At 34.9% G+C, this 20703-nt stretch overlaps 1 protein-coding gene and 1 non-coding gene across 2 annotated transcripts; one reads left to right on the forward strand and one right to left on the reverse strand.

The window, feature by feature from the left end:
- Positions 1 to 7281: 7281 nt before the first annotated feature.
- On the reverse strand, positions 7282 to 17680 carry LOC123895126. The gene is made up of 6 exons (XM_045945342.1): positions 15835 to 17680; positions 14647 to 14787; positions 12788 to 14540; positions 12066 to 12367; positions 8805 to 9658; positions 7282 to 8506 (listed from the first exon to the last, which is right to left on the reverse strand). Exons 1-6 carry the CDS (start codon positions 17182 to 17184, stop codon positions 7384 to 7386), a joined length of 5523 nt encoding a protein of 1840 aa, XP_045801298.1. The 5' UTR covers positions 17185 to 17680; the 3' UTR covers positions 7282 to 7383.
- A 2696-nt stretch (positions 17681 to 20376) lies between these two features.
- TRNAR-ACG lies at positions 20377 to 20449 on the forward strand. Its single transcript has one exon. It is a non-coding gene; the product is annotated as a tRNA-Arg (tRNA).
- Positions 20450 to 20703: the final 254 nt, after the last annotated feature.

Genomic DNA, 20703 nt, shown 5'->3' on the forward strand with positions numbered 1-20703 from the left:
GAGATAATTTACTCTGTGTATCTAATAGATTTTTTCTATTGAAATTAATAATCACTTATAATGTTTAAAATTTCTTACATATATATCATGGCAACCTAAAAAAAAAAGTTAATGTTCATCGTAAATCTTAAATACTCCATCGATCTCAAAATAAATGTTATTTTAGGAATAAAATTTTATTTCAAAATGAATGTCATTTTTACTTTCGAGAGCAATAGTTTATAATTGTACCCCATAATAATTATTACTATATGCATTATTCGCAAAGAAACCGATCAATAATTTATTAGGGATAATTTAGTAAAAAGATTACCTTTTTGACTACATAATTATATATCTTAAACAACACTTTTTGAGATAGAAGGAGTAATGCCGAATTTAACCAAGTCATATATATAATCAAATCAAGGTAGGCTTTTGATTAAGTTAACTATAAAACACCTAGAATTTTTTTGTCATAATCATTGTTGGAATGAGTTTGCATTATCATTGTTTATTGTTTATGCAATAGAGTAGATGAATGGGAATCTAATCAAGTCGTTTACACCCTAAGTTTGGTTTGGGCAACTAATAGGAGTTGTAGGATATTTTTATATGTTGTGCCTTCATTTTGTTTCCTTTGATAATTGATTTTTGTTTGTTTGTTATGGTTTGTATTGTTAAGCTCTCTCTCACACACACACCCCTTCTCCCCATAAACAAAATGAGTGGTAATCATTAGTTTGAATACATATCCTACTTGTTAAAAAAATGGTAAAGAACCAACCTAAACTTTTCATAAATTTTACCTAAATATTTACATATTGTCTCACTAAATATTGTACAACTACTACGTGTTTCATATTGTTGAGAGTTGCCTTGAAAAATAATGATAAATATTGTGTTGGCTGCTGGACTTTGCGCACCATACCCTGTCTTTGGCGCATCAGGCACAACATGGGGGCAGGCCACTGGCTTTTGCGCATCATGCGCCAGTTCCTGCGCCCCATGCGCAGATAGCAGTATATATTGCTGTTATGTTTTCAGTGCAGCCGCCACAGGAGAGAGAAAGTGCAGATTTCAATGATTTTTCATCAACTTTGAGGCTAGATACTAGGAAGGTTGTTTCTAGGGTATATCTAGGGATTCTAATCACTTTCTTTCCATCTTGTAATTATTATCATTGAATCTCTTGGTCACGGGGAGAGATTCGGGAAAATGGTAAAATTTAGGAAAACTCTAAATTCTTGCAACTCTTGTATTAGATCTTTTGTAATCAAGAAGACAAGTTTGATAGTGGAACGAAGAGCTGCTCTCTCCCCCAGACTAGGTCATTATTGGGCAAAACTGGGTAAACAAATATTCGTATCTTTATCGCTTTTATTTCACTTTGTGTTTATTGCTTATTCGATAAGTTAGTTTTGGTTACTTAATCGTTTTGCTCCACACACTTGAGTTTATTATTGGTGTGGTTTTCGGTTCGACTTCACAACAATTGGTGCCCACCGAGGGGCAAGGGTTCGATTTAAGTACCAATGGGTTCTAAATGGGATATTGAGAAGTTCACTGGGAGTAACGACTTTGGGTTGTGGAAGGTGAAGGTGAGGGTAATATTGACACAACAAAAGTGTGTTGAGGCATTATTGGGAATGGCGAATATGCCGACTACTCTCTCACAGGTGGAGAAGAACGAGATGAATGATAAGGCTCTAAGCGCCATTATCTTGTGCCTCGCGGATAACGTGTTGAGGGAGGTAGCTAAGGAAAGGACGGCGGCGACTATGTGGGCAAAGCTTGACTCATTGTATATGACCAAGTCTTTGGCTCACAAACAGCAGCGTCTGAAGCAAAGGTTGTATTTCTACCGTATGTCGGAGAACAAGTCCGTGGTGGAGCAACTTGCGGAGTTCAATAAGATTATTGACGATTTGGCGAACATTGATGTGATTATTGAAGACGAAGACAAAGCTTTCCACCTATTGTGTGCTTTACCCAAGCCATTTGAAAACCTCAAGGATGCATTGCTTTATGGCAAAGAAGACACTATCACTTTTGATGAAGTCCGATCGGCTTTGAGAACCAAGGAAATGACTAAGATGAGAGATTTGAAGGTTGATGATAGTGGAGAAGGGTTGAATGTGGCGAGGGGTAGACGCGAGAGCAAAGGAAAGGGGAAAGGAAAGAAGCATAGGTCTAAGTCTAGGCCGAAGGGTGAAAATGGTGGCAAGTTCAAATGCTATCATTGTCAGGAACCGGGTCACTTCAAGAAGGATTGTCCTCAAAGAAAGAGCAATGGTAGTTCATCGGCTCAAATTGCTACTAGTGATGATGGTTATGAGAGTGCGGGTGCATTGGCGGTTACAAGTTAGGAACCGATGTTGAAGAAAGAAAGAAATAAAGAAAGAATGAAAGAGAACCTGAATCCATGAATATTAAGTAACAATCAATCATTAACCAATACTAATCAAACAACCTAGGTATGTTATAAACCCTAATTCCAAATTGCAAAACCATAAAGAAGCTTTGGACCACATATTTTGTTTTCTTCTCCAATTCCATTCATCTCGAATTTCTTTCCAAGTAGTAGTTTAAATTTAATATATATATATATATATACTCTTTATTGTATTGTTGTCTTGGTAAGTTGTTACTTTATTTTTCTATCCCACTTTGAGCTACATCTTTTATTTTAAGAATTAGCACCTGATTAACTTTATTTTTTCATAAGATTGTGTTAGTATTTGTTAATTGTTAGGTTGAGACTTGTATCTTAAGTGCTTGCATTTGTCTTATCTAAATTTATTTGAAAATTTGTGTTTTACGCCTAGTAGTCTAGTGACTAGAAATTTCAATTTTTAGGTAAATAAATGGAGTGTTCGGGGTTTGATACCCGACTCCTGCATAATATATACAATGTCCCTACCAACTGAGCTAAGCTCACGGAAACAAAAAAGACCCAATTTGAGAACCCGATGTTAGGAACCGATGTTGAAGAAAGAAAGAAATAAATAAAGAATGAAAGAGAACCCGAATCCATGAATATTAAGTAACAATCAATAATTAACCAATACTAACCAAACAACCTAGGTATGTTATAAACCCTAATTTCAAATCAACAAATTCAAAGAAACTATAACTATAACGTTGAAGAAAGAAAGAATGAAAGAGAACCTTAATCCATGAATATTAGGTAACAATCAATCATTAACCAATACTAATCAAACAACCTAGGTATGTTATAAACCCTAATTTCAAATCAACAAATTCAAAGAAACTATAACTATAATGTTGAAGAAAGAAAGAAATAAAGAAAGAATGAAAGGGAACCTGAATCCATGAATATTAAGTAACAATCAATCATTAACCAATACTAATCAAACAATTTAGGTATGTTATAAACCCTAATTTCAAGTCAACAAATTCAAAGAAACTATAACTATAATGTTGAAGAAAGAAAGAAATAAAGAAAGAATGAAAGGGAACCCGAATCCATGAATATTAAGTAACAATCAATCATTAACCAATACTAATCAAACAACCTAGGTATGTTATAAACCCTAATTTCAAGTCAACAAATTCAAAGAAACTATAACTATAATGTTGAAGAAAAAAAGAAAGAAATAAAAAAAAGAATGAAAGAAATAAATAAATAAAGAAAGAATGAAAGAGAACATGGATCTATGAAGTGATGAAGTAATTCTTTATGAAAGTGATTTTCATCCATGAGTTTGCTTGAGGAAGTGATGAAGTGAGTGAACTTGCAACGGAAAAGATAGAGACCGAGAAAATGAAAGAAAATTTTTGAAAGTGGTAGAAAATTATGAGATTTCGTATTGCATAAGCTAGCTATATATTTTTATATTCGCAAAGTATTTGGGATTGTGTTATTTCTCATAAGGGCTAGTTTGAAAAATCGGCCGAAAATTCAAATATCGGCACAAAACCTAAAATTGACCGTAAACACAAAAAATCGACCGAAAAACTTAAAATCGACTGTAAATTCAAAAATTAGCCGAAAATCCAAAAAATCAGTCGAAAAACCAAAAATCGACCCTAAACCCAAAAAATCGGCCGAAAAACCTAAACTCGACCAAAAACCCTAAAATCGATCGAAAACTTAAAAAATCGACTATAAACCCAAAAAAACTCGGACCGAAAACCTAAACGGCCGATTTTAGGGTTTATAGTCGATTTTTGGGTTTTCGGTCAATTTTTGGGTTTTGGGTATGTTATAAACCCTAATTTCAAATCAACAAATTGAAAGAAACTATAACTATAATGTTGAAGAAAGAAATAAATAAAGAATGAAAGAAAACCTGAATCCATGAATATTAAGTAACAATCAATCATTAACCAATACTAATTTCAAATCAACAAATTCAAAGAAACTATAACTATAATGTTGAAGAAAGAAAGAAATAAAGAAAGAATGAAAGGGAACCCGAATCCATGAATATTAAGTAACAATCAATCATTAACCAATACTAATCAAACAACCTAGGTATGTTATAAACCCTAATTTCAAGTCAACAAATTCAAAGAAACTATAACTATAATGTTGAAGAAAGAAAGAAATAAAGAAAGAAAGGGAACCCGAATCCATGAATATTAAGTAACAATCAATCATTAACCAATACTAATCAAACAACCTAGGTATGTTATAAACCCTAATTTCAAGTCAACAAATTCAAAGAAACTATAACTATAATGTTGAAGAAAAAAAGAAAGAAATAAAAAAAAGAATGAAAGAAATAAATAAAGAAAGAATGAAAGTGAACATGGATCTATGAAGTGATGAAGTAATTCTTTAGGAAAGTGATTTTCATCCATGAGTTTGCTTGAGGAAGTGACGAAGTAAGTGAACTTGCAAGGGAAAAGATAGAGACCGGGAAAATGAAAGAAATTTCTTGAAACTGCTAGATATATATTTTTATATTCGCAAAGTATTTGGGCTTTTTATCCATGGGGCCTGTTTTGGAATGTGTGACTTCTCATAAGGGCTAGTTTGAAAAATCGGCCGAAAATCCAAAAAATCGGCACAAAACCTAAAATTGACCGTAAACACAAAAAATCGACCGAAAAACTTAAAATCGACTGTAAATTCAAAAATTAGCCGAAAATCCAAAAAATCAGTCGAAAAACCAAAAATCGACCCTAAACCCAAAAAATCGGCCGAAAAACCTAAAATCGACAAAAAACCCTAAAATCAACTATAAACTCTAAAATCGGCCGAAAAACCAAAAAATCAGTCGAAAAACCAAAAATCGACCCTAAACCAAAAAATCGGCCGAAAAACCTAAAATCGGCCAAAAACCCGAAAATCGACTATAAACACTAAAATCGACCGAGAAACCAAAAATTGACCGAAAACCCAAAAATCGACTATAAACCCTAAAATCGGCCGTTTAGGTTTTCGGCCGAGTTTTTTTGGGTTTATAGTCGATTTTTTAAGTTTTCAATCGATTTTAGGGTTTATAGTCGATTTTAGGTTTTTCGGCCGATTTTTGGGTTTATAGTCGATTTTTGGGATTTTGACTGATTTTAGGTTTTCGACCGAGTTTTTTTGGGTTTAGGGTCGACTTTAAGTTTTTCGGCATTTTTTTGGTTTTTCAGCCGATTTTTTGGATTTTCGGTCGATTTTTTGGGTTTTCGGCCTATTTTAGGGCTTATAGTCGATTTTTGGAATTTTGGCCGATTTTAGTTTTTCGGCCGAGTTTTTTTGGGTTTAGGGTCAACTTTGGGATTTTTGGCATTTTTTTGGTTTTTCATCCGATTTTTTGGATTTTCGGTCGATTTTAGGGCTTATAGTCAATTTTTGGAATTTTTGCCGATTTTAAGTTTTTGACCGAGTTTTTTGGGTTTAGGGTCGACTTTGGCTTTTTCGGCATTTTTCTGGTTTTTCAACTGATTTTTTGGGTTTTCGGCCGATTTTATGATTTATAGTCGATTTTTGGGATTTTGGCCGATTTTAGGTTTTTCTGCCGATTATGTTGATGGTTGATACTAAATTACTAGTGTATGTATATATGTTGTGATTTGTTTTTGAAGTGTGAAATATGACTCTAAAAGTTGTATGCCTCTATGAATTTATGTGTGTTCTTTAACTTTAGCATCACCTATGTTGTGGTGTGTATGCAAGAGAGAGGTTTAATATATTAAATAATAAAGATTGAATGAATGAATGTATTGGTTACATTTAAAAGATTATGGTTTTTGTTTTTCTTAGAGGAGGAGTTCCACCGAATTGGATCGATACATTGAGTATTGAGTAATCATGCTAGTGACTTTGACACCACACTTTCACCCAAAATCTTAAGACATTAGGTTTATAGGTCCTCTCACTTATATGTTGTTCAACCTCAACTCTTTCAACTAACGTGAAACTTAACTGACACTTGATATATTTAAACATCTCCGCTCAAGTGCTCAAGTGTGAGTCTCTCGGTCAACTCTTCCAACCGATGTGAAACTTAACTCACATTTGATATATTTAAACATCTTCGCTCAAGTGTGAATGAAATTGTGAATCTCTCCATGTCCACGATCCATCGCAACTCATTTATTGCTCCCCCGAACTGGGCTCAGATACCATTGTTGTTTATGAATTTTCTCACTTATATGTTGCTTTTGCTCAACTTCAACTCTTCCAACCAATATAGGACTTAACTCACTTGATAGATCTCAACATCTCTCAAGTGTGAGTCTCTATGCGTCTACGATCCATCACCATTCACCACTCACTTATTACTCCCTCGAACCGGGCTCTGATACCATTGTTAGGCCGAGAGGGGGAGTCTACTTGGGTTGGATTTGGCACATTGGACATTGAGCAACCACACAAGTGACTTTAACACCACACTTTCACCCAAAACCTTAAGACATTAAGTAGAATTTTATATGCAAGAGCCGGAGATCGAACTTCCAGACACTTCACTTATTCACCTTAAAATGGTAAAATTCTAGCCACTATAACTACTTGAACGAAAAAAAAAACTATGCTAACAATCTTGTTTATTTGACTTTTCCACAACTAAAGAAAATACCTACAAAGATGGTGTGCTAGCCTATATAAGACCAATAATATCATATTTTTTTCATGCAACATTAATAATGTCACTTATATAATTGCATAAACCAAAAATATATTTAAGCCTAAGAAACACAACTATAAATTATTATTAAACATATGGTCATCTCAGCAGTAATAATCGAGTTGGAAAAGTTAGTTGGCATGGGATGATTGAAGCCGTCTAATTTTTGCTGATAAAATTAAAACACTCAGAAGCTGCATGGGAATTCCTGTGGTCAAAATTATATCTTAATTAATCTATTAAAAATTTACTTACAACTTGCCAAACAAGCGCCAAAATTTTGCTAAGCATAGCTATAATAAACCAATATAGCTTAATCTAAAGGGCCCTTAGTTTTTACTATTAACTCTATCAGTGAACAAAGACACAATTTCTCAAATTTACAGTGAAGAGGGGAATCCTTTGCAGGTTCTGCAAGAACTAACACACCATCTTTGAAAACAAATTTCAAATCAAGCTTTGCTGGTTCATTTGATCCAGTGTCTTTGCTTACACTTGTACCTTGACTCGCCAAGTGAGAAACGCATTCAGCTGGCACAACATCTTTGCCTCGGTTTTCGGTATTGCACGTTATCAGAAATGTTGCATGCTTTTCATGTCTTGACGTTTTATTAGATAAATCAGTGAAATCTTCTACCATGTAACATTTTCTAACTTCTGAAATAAGATCTACGGATAATGTCGAAACAGCATCATGGACATCTTCTATTGTCCAATGGCTTTTATTCGATTCCCACCCGCAAACGAATATTTTGCGTGTCAAATGATAGAGACTGCAGAGACATTGAGGGCAACATTGATAAAAGCAAACAACTCCAGATTCAGCTGGACCACTGTCCTTACTTGAAGAGGCATTGAGATCTATAGTATTCTCATGTTTATCAGATTCAACATCACTTGATTTTAAGTTACCAATCTCAACACTCCCTTGTTCACAGTTTGTGTGAAATCCATTTTCAGAAAGGACGGCAGAGTCAGTGCATGTTGATTTATTCAAGTCTTTCGACATTCCAAGTTCTCCGTCTGCAGTGTCGTGATTTTCAGCAGTTACCGATTCAGACAGTCCAGGTAATACCCCATTCTCCTGATTCAATGATGGCTGAAGAGGTTGGTTTCCAAGACAAGAGTCATTCATATGCGTATCTGGACAAGGATGGTTATTTGGAGATCCTTCAGAACATGCTTTTTGGCCATCACAGTCAGTATTAGCTAAATTATCATTTATTTCATTCAAGGAAAGCCGCTCGGTTGTTGCAGTAGGAACTCCCTTAGGACTTGTCGCCAGTGTCTCCAAATCATCACCATTAGCAGGAACAACCAAATGGCAATCCTCACCTTCAGCTTGGTGGTGGTCTTCGCATGCGAGATGACTGTTTAAAGGCCCGGCAGCGGCTGGTATAACCTTTGCTGCAAGCTCTGGGGAATCCTGATCTAGACTGAAATGGAAGGAATAACTGTTCAGAAACTTTGGCCATGAAAAAAACATAAAAACAAACTATGAAGCGCTGACACAAACCGGACATGGCACAATAATTTGAGAAATGGAAGTAATTGAATGTAATTACGTGCCGGTGTGAGTGACGCACACAAACACCGAACACATGCTAGTAAAAATTTAAAAGATGGAAGTAATTAAATGTGATCAGTCGGACACTGGCGGAAACATTCAATCTGAATTGTAGGTGCTACATAGAAAGAAAAAAAAAATGTATATTATAGGTAAAATAGAAGTACCTAAGCAATGCATAAGCCCAGTTGTTGACCATATCTTCCAAATAAGCAACTTGTGATAAAATACGCAGATACCGATATCTGTTTTTCCCAGCTTGAATTTTCATGTTAATTGTCTCGGTTAAGATCTCGAGTACATTCCTTACCTCATGGGAAACTTCCCTAACTGATTTATAGACACCTTTGTATGCTGATAAACCAACAGCAACCAAGCCTCTAACTAAGCCAGCACTTTCTTTGCTTTTTGTGCCACCAGAGCTACTGGAAATTATCACCTTGTCTTGTGAATTGTTAGGACGAATTATACATGAATTGAAAGGCCAACCCCTCCAAGGCCCACTCACATCAGCACAAGGACCTTCTTTGAGTTTTGAAGTGACCCAACAAAGTTCAGCAAAATGAGGGTATAGAAGAATTTGATAGCCAAATGTGGATATTGCCATTAAAAGATTCGACTTTCCCTTCAGTGACCTACTGTTAGGCTGTGGACCTTTGGTCAAGAACTCGGGAGATTGGACTTCGCCCTTATTCATGTTGGCTGGTTCGTTTTCATTCCTCTGAGTTACCTTTTCTTTACGAACTTCAATTGACTCATATGCTATGTCTCCTTTATGGACATCCATGCGAGCGTGAGATCTCTGATGAATCAATTGAACCCACTGCTCAACTACAGTTCTTAAAAGCTCGATTGCAGATAGATTGATCGCCAAGTCGTGATCAAAATTCCCATCAATCTGCAGAGAGAATTGAGGAACTGTTTGTACTAAAGAACTTGATTGGGTATCCTTAGATTGATAGCTCTTGAAGAATCCTCTTATCTTGTGTGGAAGTTCAGTATAGGGAGCTTCTGAAGTAGCCTGGTACAAATGGAAAGTAAAATATAAGGATTTTATTAGAATTAGTATTATTAGGAGTTGTAGCAATTATTTTCAAATCCATGTACATAGTTAGCTATGTATCTACGGAATATCATACATAAAAATAGGAAGTAGAGTGTTATTAATCTCCTCATAAATGTAAATTTTATTTAGGCTTAATTGCAGTTACGGTCCCTCCCTCAGATTTTTGAGTTTAGAAAAGGTGATGTAACATATTTAAAATGGTGTGGCATAAAACAAATACGACCTGATGATATAGAATCATCCAGGCTAATTAATTATTTACATTTCATTAATTAAATTACAAAAATGAACAATTTACAAAGTTGAAACTGAAGTTTTTAGGGTAGTTTAATGGGTTTGATCATTCTAAATCATCATGCCGTATGACACGTCATTTAAAATAAGTCACAACACTATTTTTAAGTTCAAAAACCTACAGGAGGGACCAAAACTGGGGAATTTTAAAAGGACAAAACTTAGGTACCGTACCAACTGTCCTGTTGGTGCTGTTCTCCAACCAATACGTAACACGTGGATATATTTCCACCTTTCAGCAAACGGATTAAAATAACGTTAAATTAAAAAAAAAATCATCCAACCCAAATTTGTTTTCTTCCGTTACCTTCTGCTTTTAACACGTACCCTACCTACCACTGTCTACAATTCCTATCTTTCATCTTCGATCTCTAATGGTCCCAATAGACATGGGGCAAAAAATTCCCAAATTTTGGCAAGAGTGTTAAGTGTTCTCCATGCTATCCTCACACAAATAAAGATTCTTTCATGGTTTGTTGGATTTAGTGCTTATTTAGTTATTTTGTCCGGGTTCGTCGTCGGCGCTTGATCTTCGTGGCATGGGTGAGGGTAAAAGAAGGAGTGAGATTTTTTGTTTCCTAAAAAAAAACATAAAATAAAGTAACACCGTTAAACTTTTCTATAAAGATTTAAAATGAGTATACACGTGTTACCTATTGATTGGAGAACAGCACCAACAGCACAGTTGGAACAGGACCTAAGTTTTGTCCATTTTAAAATAGGGGGTCCAATTTCGTGAGTGGGTTAAAATAGGAGGATCAAAACTGTAATTATACATTTTATTTATTCTTAAAAGCTATGAATAAATAGAAGATTTGAGTACAAATAACCCAAGCATTCAGAAATTCCTATCTCACGTTCTAGAGTGATTAAAACCCCGTACAAAAATATTATAAAAGTTTAGCTAATCTTAATCTTAATAAATAATAAATCACATTTTAGGAAAAACAAAAAGATAATTAAGTAATGATCCAATGAGTGACATTTTGCTTAGCAATTTTACTGTATAAACAATTGTACTGCTGTATATCAGTGTTGTCAAATAGCATGTTATAACAGTGTAGCCCCTGGCCACTACAGGACATGTAAGCGAAGCAGTTTAGTGTAGCGGCCGCTATGGCCAAACAAGAGACTATTGCAATCGCTATATCATTGCACCCATAGTGAGAATGAAAATTCCCAAAACAGAACTTAAAATTGAAACATTAGGGCATTTTGATAGGGGTATTTTGAAGGGGAAAAAATTAAAAAACATCATAACAGAATTTGGGCTTCTCTCAATTTTTCTTACTCATGTCATATTTACTCTCACTGGTCAATAATAGCTAGTTGTTGAGTTTTTATGGATAGACTAAAAATATATCAACTGCATAAATTTTTCAAAACAAAGGTCATCCCGCTATCCGATATGTCGCTAGTGTTTTTTTAGATTGGCTGCTAAACTAGACTATTTGAAATTGATAACAATGTGATAGTTATGACATGGTTTATAAAAGGAAACGTGGGCAGAGGGATACAGCGAATCATTCCCTTATAAGAATGTTTCCTTATTTAGTGAGGAAAGGAAAAGTAGATCTAGATCTGATGGTTATAAGATGAATGAATGTTGGGTAGGGAATTATGCATAGTTTTTACTAGTCACTCTACTTGGGAGATTCTGGGTGTCTCGAACTACCTAGCTTATCTTTACATTTTCTGCATTTTATCATTCAATGTTATAGTGTGATTCAGCCATAGAATCACTTGATTCTATTGGATTATCAATATATCAGTCATTGCTATTCTTCTCTATATTTTACTACTTGATCAATGTTTAATCGTAATCAAGATCGAGTCCTATCACAATGTCTTAAATATTAAAAGCTGCATTAATCAATATGAATATGCCATTGTATTAATATATATACTCTACATGAGAATTAAGAAATATGTCTTTGAATTAATATATGCTCAGTATAATCTATGTCATAGTAAAATTTAGATTTAACTATATATGAAGGAACAAAAACCCTAGGAACCAATTGAATAAATTTGTTTACGCATTACAAGCAGGATAAAGTGTTCATACCAGAATCATCAAGGATGTGGATGAACCAATGGACTCCACCTGCTCAATAAACGACATCCAGGCATATGAAGCCTTTTTGTTGGCTTGGCATTTGGTCATCTCTGCTGAATTTTTCCCAGTATTGATCCCATTTTCCTTCTCAACAATTTGGCTTGGAGTGAAAGAAGATGTGTCCGTCTCAGATGATAGATGATATATTGAGCAAGAATCAGTCTTCTCAGCAATTTGGGAATCTTCCACCACAGCCCACAAATCAATTCTTGGCATGAATATTACACAAGATTTCATGCTAGCACATTTCACTGCCACATAGAAACTGATTAGTATCAGATCTAGAAGTTACTACAATTATAAAGTAGTTGAGCATCAATATTTTAACATAGAAACACCAAAGTTGATTTTACTCTCACTGGCAGATATTTTACTTTATATTATTAACGAACGTCGGATTTTTCTTTGTATTTTTAACGAACATCATATTCTTGTTATTATTATATGCTTATTATATATTTCTTGTTTACCGTTATCAAATTCATTTTACGTATTCTGCCCATTTTGTCATGCAAGAAAAAGTAGTCTTCTTTTAATGGCTAGTGAAAAAAAAAATTGCATTTTTAGCAAGCCTAAGTCAACAGTGGTAAACTCAACAACACTTAACTCCAAAAGGATAATAAGTTAATAATCAACATTGCGTAGGTGAAATCTAGGAAAAAGAGACATACTTAATATTTGGGAAATCCCTTGCACAACATCTCCATGCCCTTCTTGTGTAATAGTTGCCATATCAATCTTTTGTACTTCAATATTTCCAACAAAACAGTAAAGAAGGCATGAAGCAAGATGTCTCTGGCCAGACCGGGGATTTCCGTAAATCAGTATTCGAAATCCTGATTTGTTGGTCGATGCAAATGACATGTCTGGTAATCTACCATTACACATGCTAGCATGATTCTTTAAGGAGGGTTTATCATCATCACGATCCACAATATCACAAGACCCAGAAAAGCCACGGTCTGCAGATAAAATGCCAGAACAACTAAGGCACTTACTTACCTCATAAGCAACATTTGTTTCTTGAAGAAAATCATCAAGGTGCAACCACCAATGATCAATAGGCATTTTCTTTTTGTCTAGAGCACAAATCATTACATTCTTAATCAATGTCACGGCTTTCGATATAGGAAGTGGCAACCACAGACGTTCATCGAGATAAAGAGATAAAAGAATAGTGCATAATGGCCGCAGTAAACAAGGAACAAGTTGGACAGGAAGAGGGGAGCATACTACATCATTTGCAGCATTTCCAGCTTCTCTCTGGGAACAAGGTAATGGTGAAGACAAAAAAGCTTCTACCCAATCCCTCTCCTCCACAGTAAAGGATGGAAGAGGAGTGTTCTTACAACCAGAAGAATGTCTTTTTTCAGCTACAGATAGCACCTCTTGCAAAGGGAAGTTCCTCTTCAGCGCATTCATGGCCGCTTGTGTACAAAGAGCCTGGAGATCAGCACCAGCAAAGCCAGAAGTTTTTTTTGCAATCCACCCAAGCAAAGATCCACTAATTGGTTTTGGCCATTTCTGTGTGTGAAGTGAGAGAATGGAAGCTCTGTCTTCAGTTGACGGCAATGGAAAGTAAATTTCCCGGTCAAATCTTCCAGGGCGCCTAAGTGCAGGGTCAACAGCTTCAGGACGGTTTGTTGCACCAATGACTACAACTGATCCCCTAGATTTCAAACCATCCATAAGAGCAAGCAACGTTGACACGACAGAACTATGAGTCTGATCTTGCTGCCGAGTTCTGCAGGGTGCCAGTCCATCTATCTCATCAAAGAATATTATAGAAGGTTGACATTTCTCAGCAACCTGAAATAATAGTCTTAGTTGACGCTCAGCATCACCGACGTATTTCCCCAAGCAATCTGCACCTTTACGGGCAAAATATGCAATCCGTCTATCTCCACGAGCACATGCACCTATCAATGACCGGACTACTAAGGTTTTCCCTGTTCCAGGATACCCGTGCAAAAGAATGCCTCTTGGAGGTGTAAGCCCTAAGTTATCGAAGAAATTAGGATAGAGCAGAGGAATAATAACAACTTCTTTCATACAACGGATAACATCTTTAAGCCCAGCAACGGATTCCCATCCCTGAAATGAATTTTCACTGGCGGCAGAATCTGAACCACCAATATATACTGGGGCTATTCTCAATAAATCACGATGAAGCCTCTTGTTCTCGCGTTTCAAAAATTCTTCATCCTCTCCACAATTTTCCAACCATCTCTCTTCTGCATCAATATCCTTTCTGGAAGCATCATTTGAACGTTTATTTGTCTCCCACATCATTTTCCTAGCCTTCAACTTCTTTATCCGGGTGAAATATTTATTACCAGAAGGTTGGAAAAGATGTCGATGGTCTGTGCAAGCTATAAGAAATTTGCGATGATCAAAGATGCAACCATTTGCTCTAGCACAAGGCTGCAAAACACAGATAGGGTGTTAGTTCTGGTTATGATTGGTACAAAAAGAATGATTTCCTTACTAGCGAAAGCAAAGTAAAGGAAGTTCAGAATATGTGGCCAACCAAGTGATAGGTTTTAGGACAACGATCAACACGACAACCAATGGTTGCCCCTCGCCTCCCACAACGTGTGCACTTCAATGCTCTTCCTCGACAAAGTGCAGCCCTCACATTTTTCAAGCATCCCAAGCCAGCAAAATAAACCTGCAAGCGTTTATCAAAAAGCAACAAAACTATTAGCACATGACAAGTCTAAGCAACAAAACTATTAAGCTGACAAAACTTAAGAAGAACATTTTGCCTCATAAGTCATAAGTTGACAATAGGTGCTCGATCTCTATAGACAATAATAATTATGTAATAGCCATATTCTATCAAAATTTTAAAAGTATATGCTTATTAGGAAATTGGTACAGATGAAAAAAATTAAATAATGCACAGGAGATTAAATAAAAGAAGCCTTAAATAAGTTCAAAGAAAAGCCACAGCTTCAAAATTATAAAGCATCTGGGTTCACCTCATGTCTAGCGTTATATCTACATCCTAGGCAGCATCTGGGCACCTCATGTCTAGCGTTATATCTACATCCTAGGCCAAGTAAAAGTAAAAAAGTTGAGTTATATTTATGCCATAACTATGAGATGCACGTGATCAACACACATGCTACCTCTCTGTCAAATAACAATTATCATAGCAAGACTCTTGCTACCAAACGGACATGGAGCATTACCGTATTTAGTGTGTTTGGTTTAACAGTAGAGAGTCAAAGGTGATTTCCAACACATAAAATTGATTTTGACATGTTTGGGTGATGTTGATTTAAATTGATTTTGCCTAGAGTTTATTCTAATTAGAACCTTGGATTTTTAGTTTTTGACTCCAAATGAAATTTTTACAATCAAATTTATTAACTTTTACCTAAATGTATCTAAACATAAACCACTTGACATTCAACTCACTTTTTTTAACTAAAATAAATTTTACAAAAACAATTCATTTAAAATCAATTTGTGTCACCATAGAATCTAACATGCACTTAGTAGTTAGTAGTAGGTCTTAGCATGCCACTATGATCAGCAAGTATGCATATTATAAAATAAGCCGCAATAGAGCATGATCATTTTCTTAAGTCTTAGACTAACGTTCTAGCTCACATGCAGAATTTTAATGCGGCAAACCACGATTCAAGAAAATATGCAGAATTTACTGATGCAAACAAAGATTCAGGAAACTTTTAGATTAAAATGAAACCTCTGGACTCCATACAGCACAATTCTGATGCACCCATATTCCAGCAATACCGTAACGATCATTAATAGGGCCCAAGAGACGCCCAAGCCAGCCAGGTTCATCATCAAAACCATCCCAGGTATCGTAAGTGGGCTCCTCTGAAGCTGATGACCCGCTATAGGCTTCGTTTTCACTTTCACCGTTATCCTGAATTAACCTTTTTGGAGGCTTACCATCGCTCCCTCTTCCACACAATCCACACCGTCTTCCCTCTTTGATACATCGGTACTCGGACTTGTCATTTGATGCTTGTTTCAACTCATCCGTTCTCTCAACATTCTTATCTTTTGATACGTTTTCATCAATGTCAACCTCCTTATCAACAGAACCTTCATTATCTACACGTTCAGTTGAGACTCCAGCAATTTCAGCCACATCACTACCATTTTTTCCATCCTTCTCACTCTCTACCTGATCACCCTGTTCATCCACAATTTCTACACATTCCACCAGAGACGGTTCAACGTCACCATTACACTCCTCAGCTTGCAAATTGTCTGTTTCAATTCTCTCCTCGTTCCCTGTCAACGAAGCATTCTCATCCCTCAAATCTATTGGATCCTCATCAGCCAATTCGGTCTCCGGAACCGAAACACTCCCGTCAACTACAAGCTCCACTTCTTGACACTCATTTTCCTTAAGCCCTTTTTCATTATTTGTGGCTTCAATTTTCCCCGTTCTATTCTTCGACTTAAACTTTCTTCGCGTGAACCATTTAAAATCCTCTTTCTTATCAACCTCCAATCCCTCCTTTCTATCATTCTCCACAACCTCCAATTCCTCCACCCTATCACCCTCCACAACCTCCAATTCCTCCTCCCTATTGCCCTCCGCAACCTCCAATTCTTCCTCCCTATCTCCCTCCACAACCTCCAATCCGTCCTTCGTATCAACCTCCACAACCTCCAAATCCTTATCAGACAGCTTCCTTTTCCTCCTAGGCAATTCCATCTCCTCTTTCACCTCAAATTCCACGTTTTTACCCCTTGATCTCGACCTCAAACTCCAATTCCCACCACCTTCTCTCCCTAAACTCTTATCACTTTCCACACTCTTCGGCATTACATCCTTCCCTAATTTCTGCCGTTTCCTCTTGGGCGAAGGAGAAACATCAAGTAAAACTGGGGCACGCCTAACCCTTGAGCTTCTCCGAACCCCCAAATCAGGATTCAAATCATCACCCTCATTCAACTCACCATGATTTCGATTATACTCTTCCTCACATATTGCATCTAACTTCTTATGTTTCTTCTTAACCCTCGAACCTGATCCACCGTCTCCCATACCCGATGCAGAAGACGATGATCGCATGACAATTCACAACAAAAAATAAATATAAAACTTCACCAAACAGCACTGTATAAATAAAAATGAAAATTTGAAAAATGGAAAAACTTTTTTCGCTATGTAGAAAACTAGCAAATGGGTATTCGATGATTATCTTCTTCGTCTAATTGGGTGTTCAGATTCACTCCAATTGAGAAGAAAAATAACATTATGGCATTAGTTTGAGCTGAGTTTGATGGTAAAGGGTGGAAAAAACGAAACCCTAGAAATTGAATGGGGAGATAATTTTCATCTGAGTTTGGGTTCGATTGAAGGGAGATTCTTCTGTGTTGATTTTTTCAGTGAGATTTTGGTTTCTGGGTTTTGTGATTCTCTGAAACTTTGTTCTTCGTTTTTGTTTTTGTTTTTTTTGAGTGAAGTTTTTTCTGTGTTTGTGTTTATAGAAAAGAAAATTGAAGAGGGTTTTTGGTGAGGTATTTATATGCTCATAAGAACAAGCGCATCTATGGAGCGTGATTTCACGCGATGTATATTTGGTTTGGAGATTTATTTTGTATTTCTTGTATGTGCGTTTCCCTCCTAAGATTGAAAATAATTGGAAGAGAAAAAATCGATTGATACTTGATAAATTAAAATGTATAAGAAGAGTACATCTAAGAGAGAAAGTTTGTAAAAATTGAAAAGTTCAAGTAGTGAAAAATTAAAAGGTAAGAAGATAAATTTATTGTAAAAGTGAATAATAAACTTAGTCATCGGGCTTAAAAAAATATATTTAGGTTTCTAAATATATAGCATTGATTAGTTTTATCGAAAAAAGAAAGTGTGTGCCGTAATATTATTTTTCGTTGTACACAATTTCTTTTTTCGATAAATTTAATATGTTATGTACCAATAAGAAATATATTAAAAAAATAATAATTTATTTTTCCAAATATATAACATCGATTAATTTTATTGAAAGAGATAAAAGTAATTAACAAGGATATAATTGACAAATCATACTCTTAAAATACTAAAACGATAGTTAAAAAGAAACACTAAAACCGCAGTCAAAATACACTTAAAAATGAACAGAGAGAGTATTAGTGTATTCAAGGGTAAGATTTGGGGGTATTTGCAGATGATACATTATTAGTGTGTGAGAAAAATTGGGGGAATATTCGAACATTGAAGGCTATTTTGATTCTGTTTGAACTTATTTTGGGATTAAAATGAATTTTCGCAAAAGTATGTTGGTGGGAATAAATGTAGCAGAGTCTTGGTTGGTAAATGCATCTTTGGTGCTAAATTGCAAAATTGGCCTAGTCCTCTTTGTGTATCTTGGTCTCCCCATTGGGGGAAATCCTCGCAGACTTTCTTTTTGGTACTCAGTTGTAGAACGTATCAGAAAGAGACTGTCTAGTTGGAAAAGTCAAAACTTAACTATGGGTGGTCGCTTGGTGTTGCTTAAATATGTCATGTCCTCTTTACTTGCTTATTTATTTCCTTCTTCAAGGCTCTATCGTGTATTATTTCTACTATTGAATCCTAGTTCTTTGATGTGCTATGGCACTTGTGAGAAAGAGGAGAATGTTACTCATTTGTTTTTTGATTGTAAGTTGTTTGGTCAACTTTGGGTTGGAGTGTGATAGGACTCGATCTGTCATAACTATCAGAGTGTTAAAATGGTTGGGTATTTGTTGTGCTCTACCGATTAATCCTAAAGAGCATGCTCTTCAGTCTCGGGGTGTTCATATGTTTCGAAAAAGATTAAGCAGTGTATTCAATTGATTTGGCTGACTTGCTATTGGATTATTTGGAAAGAAAGAAATGCTCGCATCTTCAATAATCATATGATATCTCAAGCTCAATTGTTGGACAAAGTTAAGATTACGGTTTGGTGGTGGCTCAAAACTAAGAAACCGGGGTTCAATTATAATGTTAATATGTGGTGGACTCATCCGATGTTTTGTATTGAGTTTACACCTTGACTTGTTAGTTGTTTTGTTTGTATAGGTTTTGGTTACCTATTGTGTTTGAACTCTTGTATCCTTGTCATTCTAAGCACATCTTGTGCTCGGATGTTTTAATTCAATTCTTTAGCTTCTTAAAAAAAAAGTTTGGGAGTATATGCAGTTAGTTTCAATGTAGGGTATATATGAGTAGAGTCGAGTTCACCGCAATTTAAGGGATTAAGATTTTAAAAGATTTTTTGACAAAAAAAAAATCTTGAAGATTTTAAAAGATTTCGTAAAATTTTATTGACATTGTGAGATTATAAAAGACTTTTCATAAAAGACATTTTACAATCAAAGATTCTTAACACGAATTTTTTAAATTTCAAAGTACTTTATAGATTTGTCAAAAAAAAAGTACTTTATAAATTTTTAAGATTTCGTAAAATTCATTGATTTTTTTTAAGATTTCGAAGAATTCATTGAATTTTAAACAAAAAATTACAAAAGTGAATAAAAATAATGATAAATAAATTCTAACTTTCTTTTTGTACATATAAATTCTAACTTTTTATTTTAAGTATTGTCAAAAAAAAATTATTTTATAATTACAAAAGTGAATAAAAAGGATGATAAATAAATTTTATATTAATATAATGACAATCTTAAATATCGAACAAAAATGTATGAACATGATATATAATACATCAAATAGAAATACAACGGTAAAAACAAAAACAAATAGAAATACAAGTTTAATATTGTTTAAAATGAAAATGATAAATGTGTGTTTGTAAAAAAAAAATGAAAATGATAAATTTGTGAACATCCTCACAACGTTCAAATTAACAACACAAAATGACATAATTCATGCCTACAAATACCTACAAAAACAAAATGAAATACATATGCTTAATGTATATTTGTGAATATCTAGTCACCGATCCAATCAATAGTTGATCGAAGTTGATATGTTAATGTATATCTAGTCTTCAAAAAAAATGTATCAAAAAATTGCATATTTACTCCCTTAAGTCTTTTTTATAAAATTGTATATTTAATAAAGAATAAATTTTAAAAGTATTTCTTATAAAAAGAATTAAAAAAATTTCAAAATGTTCTTTATAAAAAGTACCGGAGGAACTATATACTTCAAATATTTCAATTCTTAAATCAACCATGTAAGTTTTTGGTAGTGTCAAGGTCACAATCGTAAATATGTGAGTAAAAATGGTTACATTAGTAACAGTAAATTTGTAAATCCGGAACATTTAAATATATTGACTCCATGGCCCAATGGATAAGGCGCTGGTCTACGGAACCAGAGATTCTGGGTTCGATCCCCAGTGGAGTCGTTTTCATGTTGTTTATTTTATTGGTAATTGAGTGCATCCGTAGTTGGCTTCTTTTCTCCCTTTTTAATCTTCTTTTGTTTTGTCTTAACTAGATCCATTAGCAAACCAGAAAATTTTAGTTCATAGACAATCTATTAAGATTTCAGACATTAATCAATATCATTATATTTCTATATATTTTGGTCCATGATTTCTTTTAAATTTGCTTGTCATGTGACCTCAAAAAATTGTTATCTTGATTTCTAGAATATGTT

This window comes from Trifolium pratense, linkage group LG7, assembly GCF_020283565.1.
Source record: "Trifolium pratense cultivar HEN17-A07 linkage group LG7, ARS_RC_1.1, whole genome shotgun sequence".
NCBI classification, from domain to species: domain Eukaryota; kingdom Viridiplantae; phylum Streptophyta; class Magnoliopsida; order Fabales; family Fabaceae; genus Trifolium; species Trifolium pratense.

Excerpts from the sequence above, each read along its gene's own strand:
- LOC123895126 (XM_045945342.1), bottom strand. The coding sequence starts at position 17,184 with ATGCGATCATCGTCTTCTGCATCGGGTATGGGAGACGGTGGATCAGGT. Across the intron at positions 12,368-12,787 it reads AGGGATTTCCCAAATATTAA|TGAAATGTGCTAGCATGAAA; the intron begins GTATGTCTCTTT and ends TCTATGTGGCAG. Across the intron at positions 8,507-8,804 it reads TGGGCTTATGCATTGCTTAG|TCTAGATCAGGATTCCCCAG; the intron begins GTACTTCTATTT and ends CTTCCATTTCAG.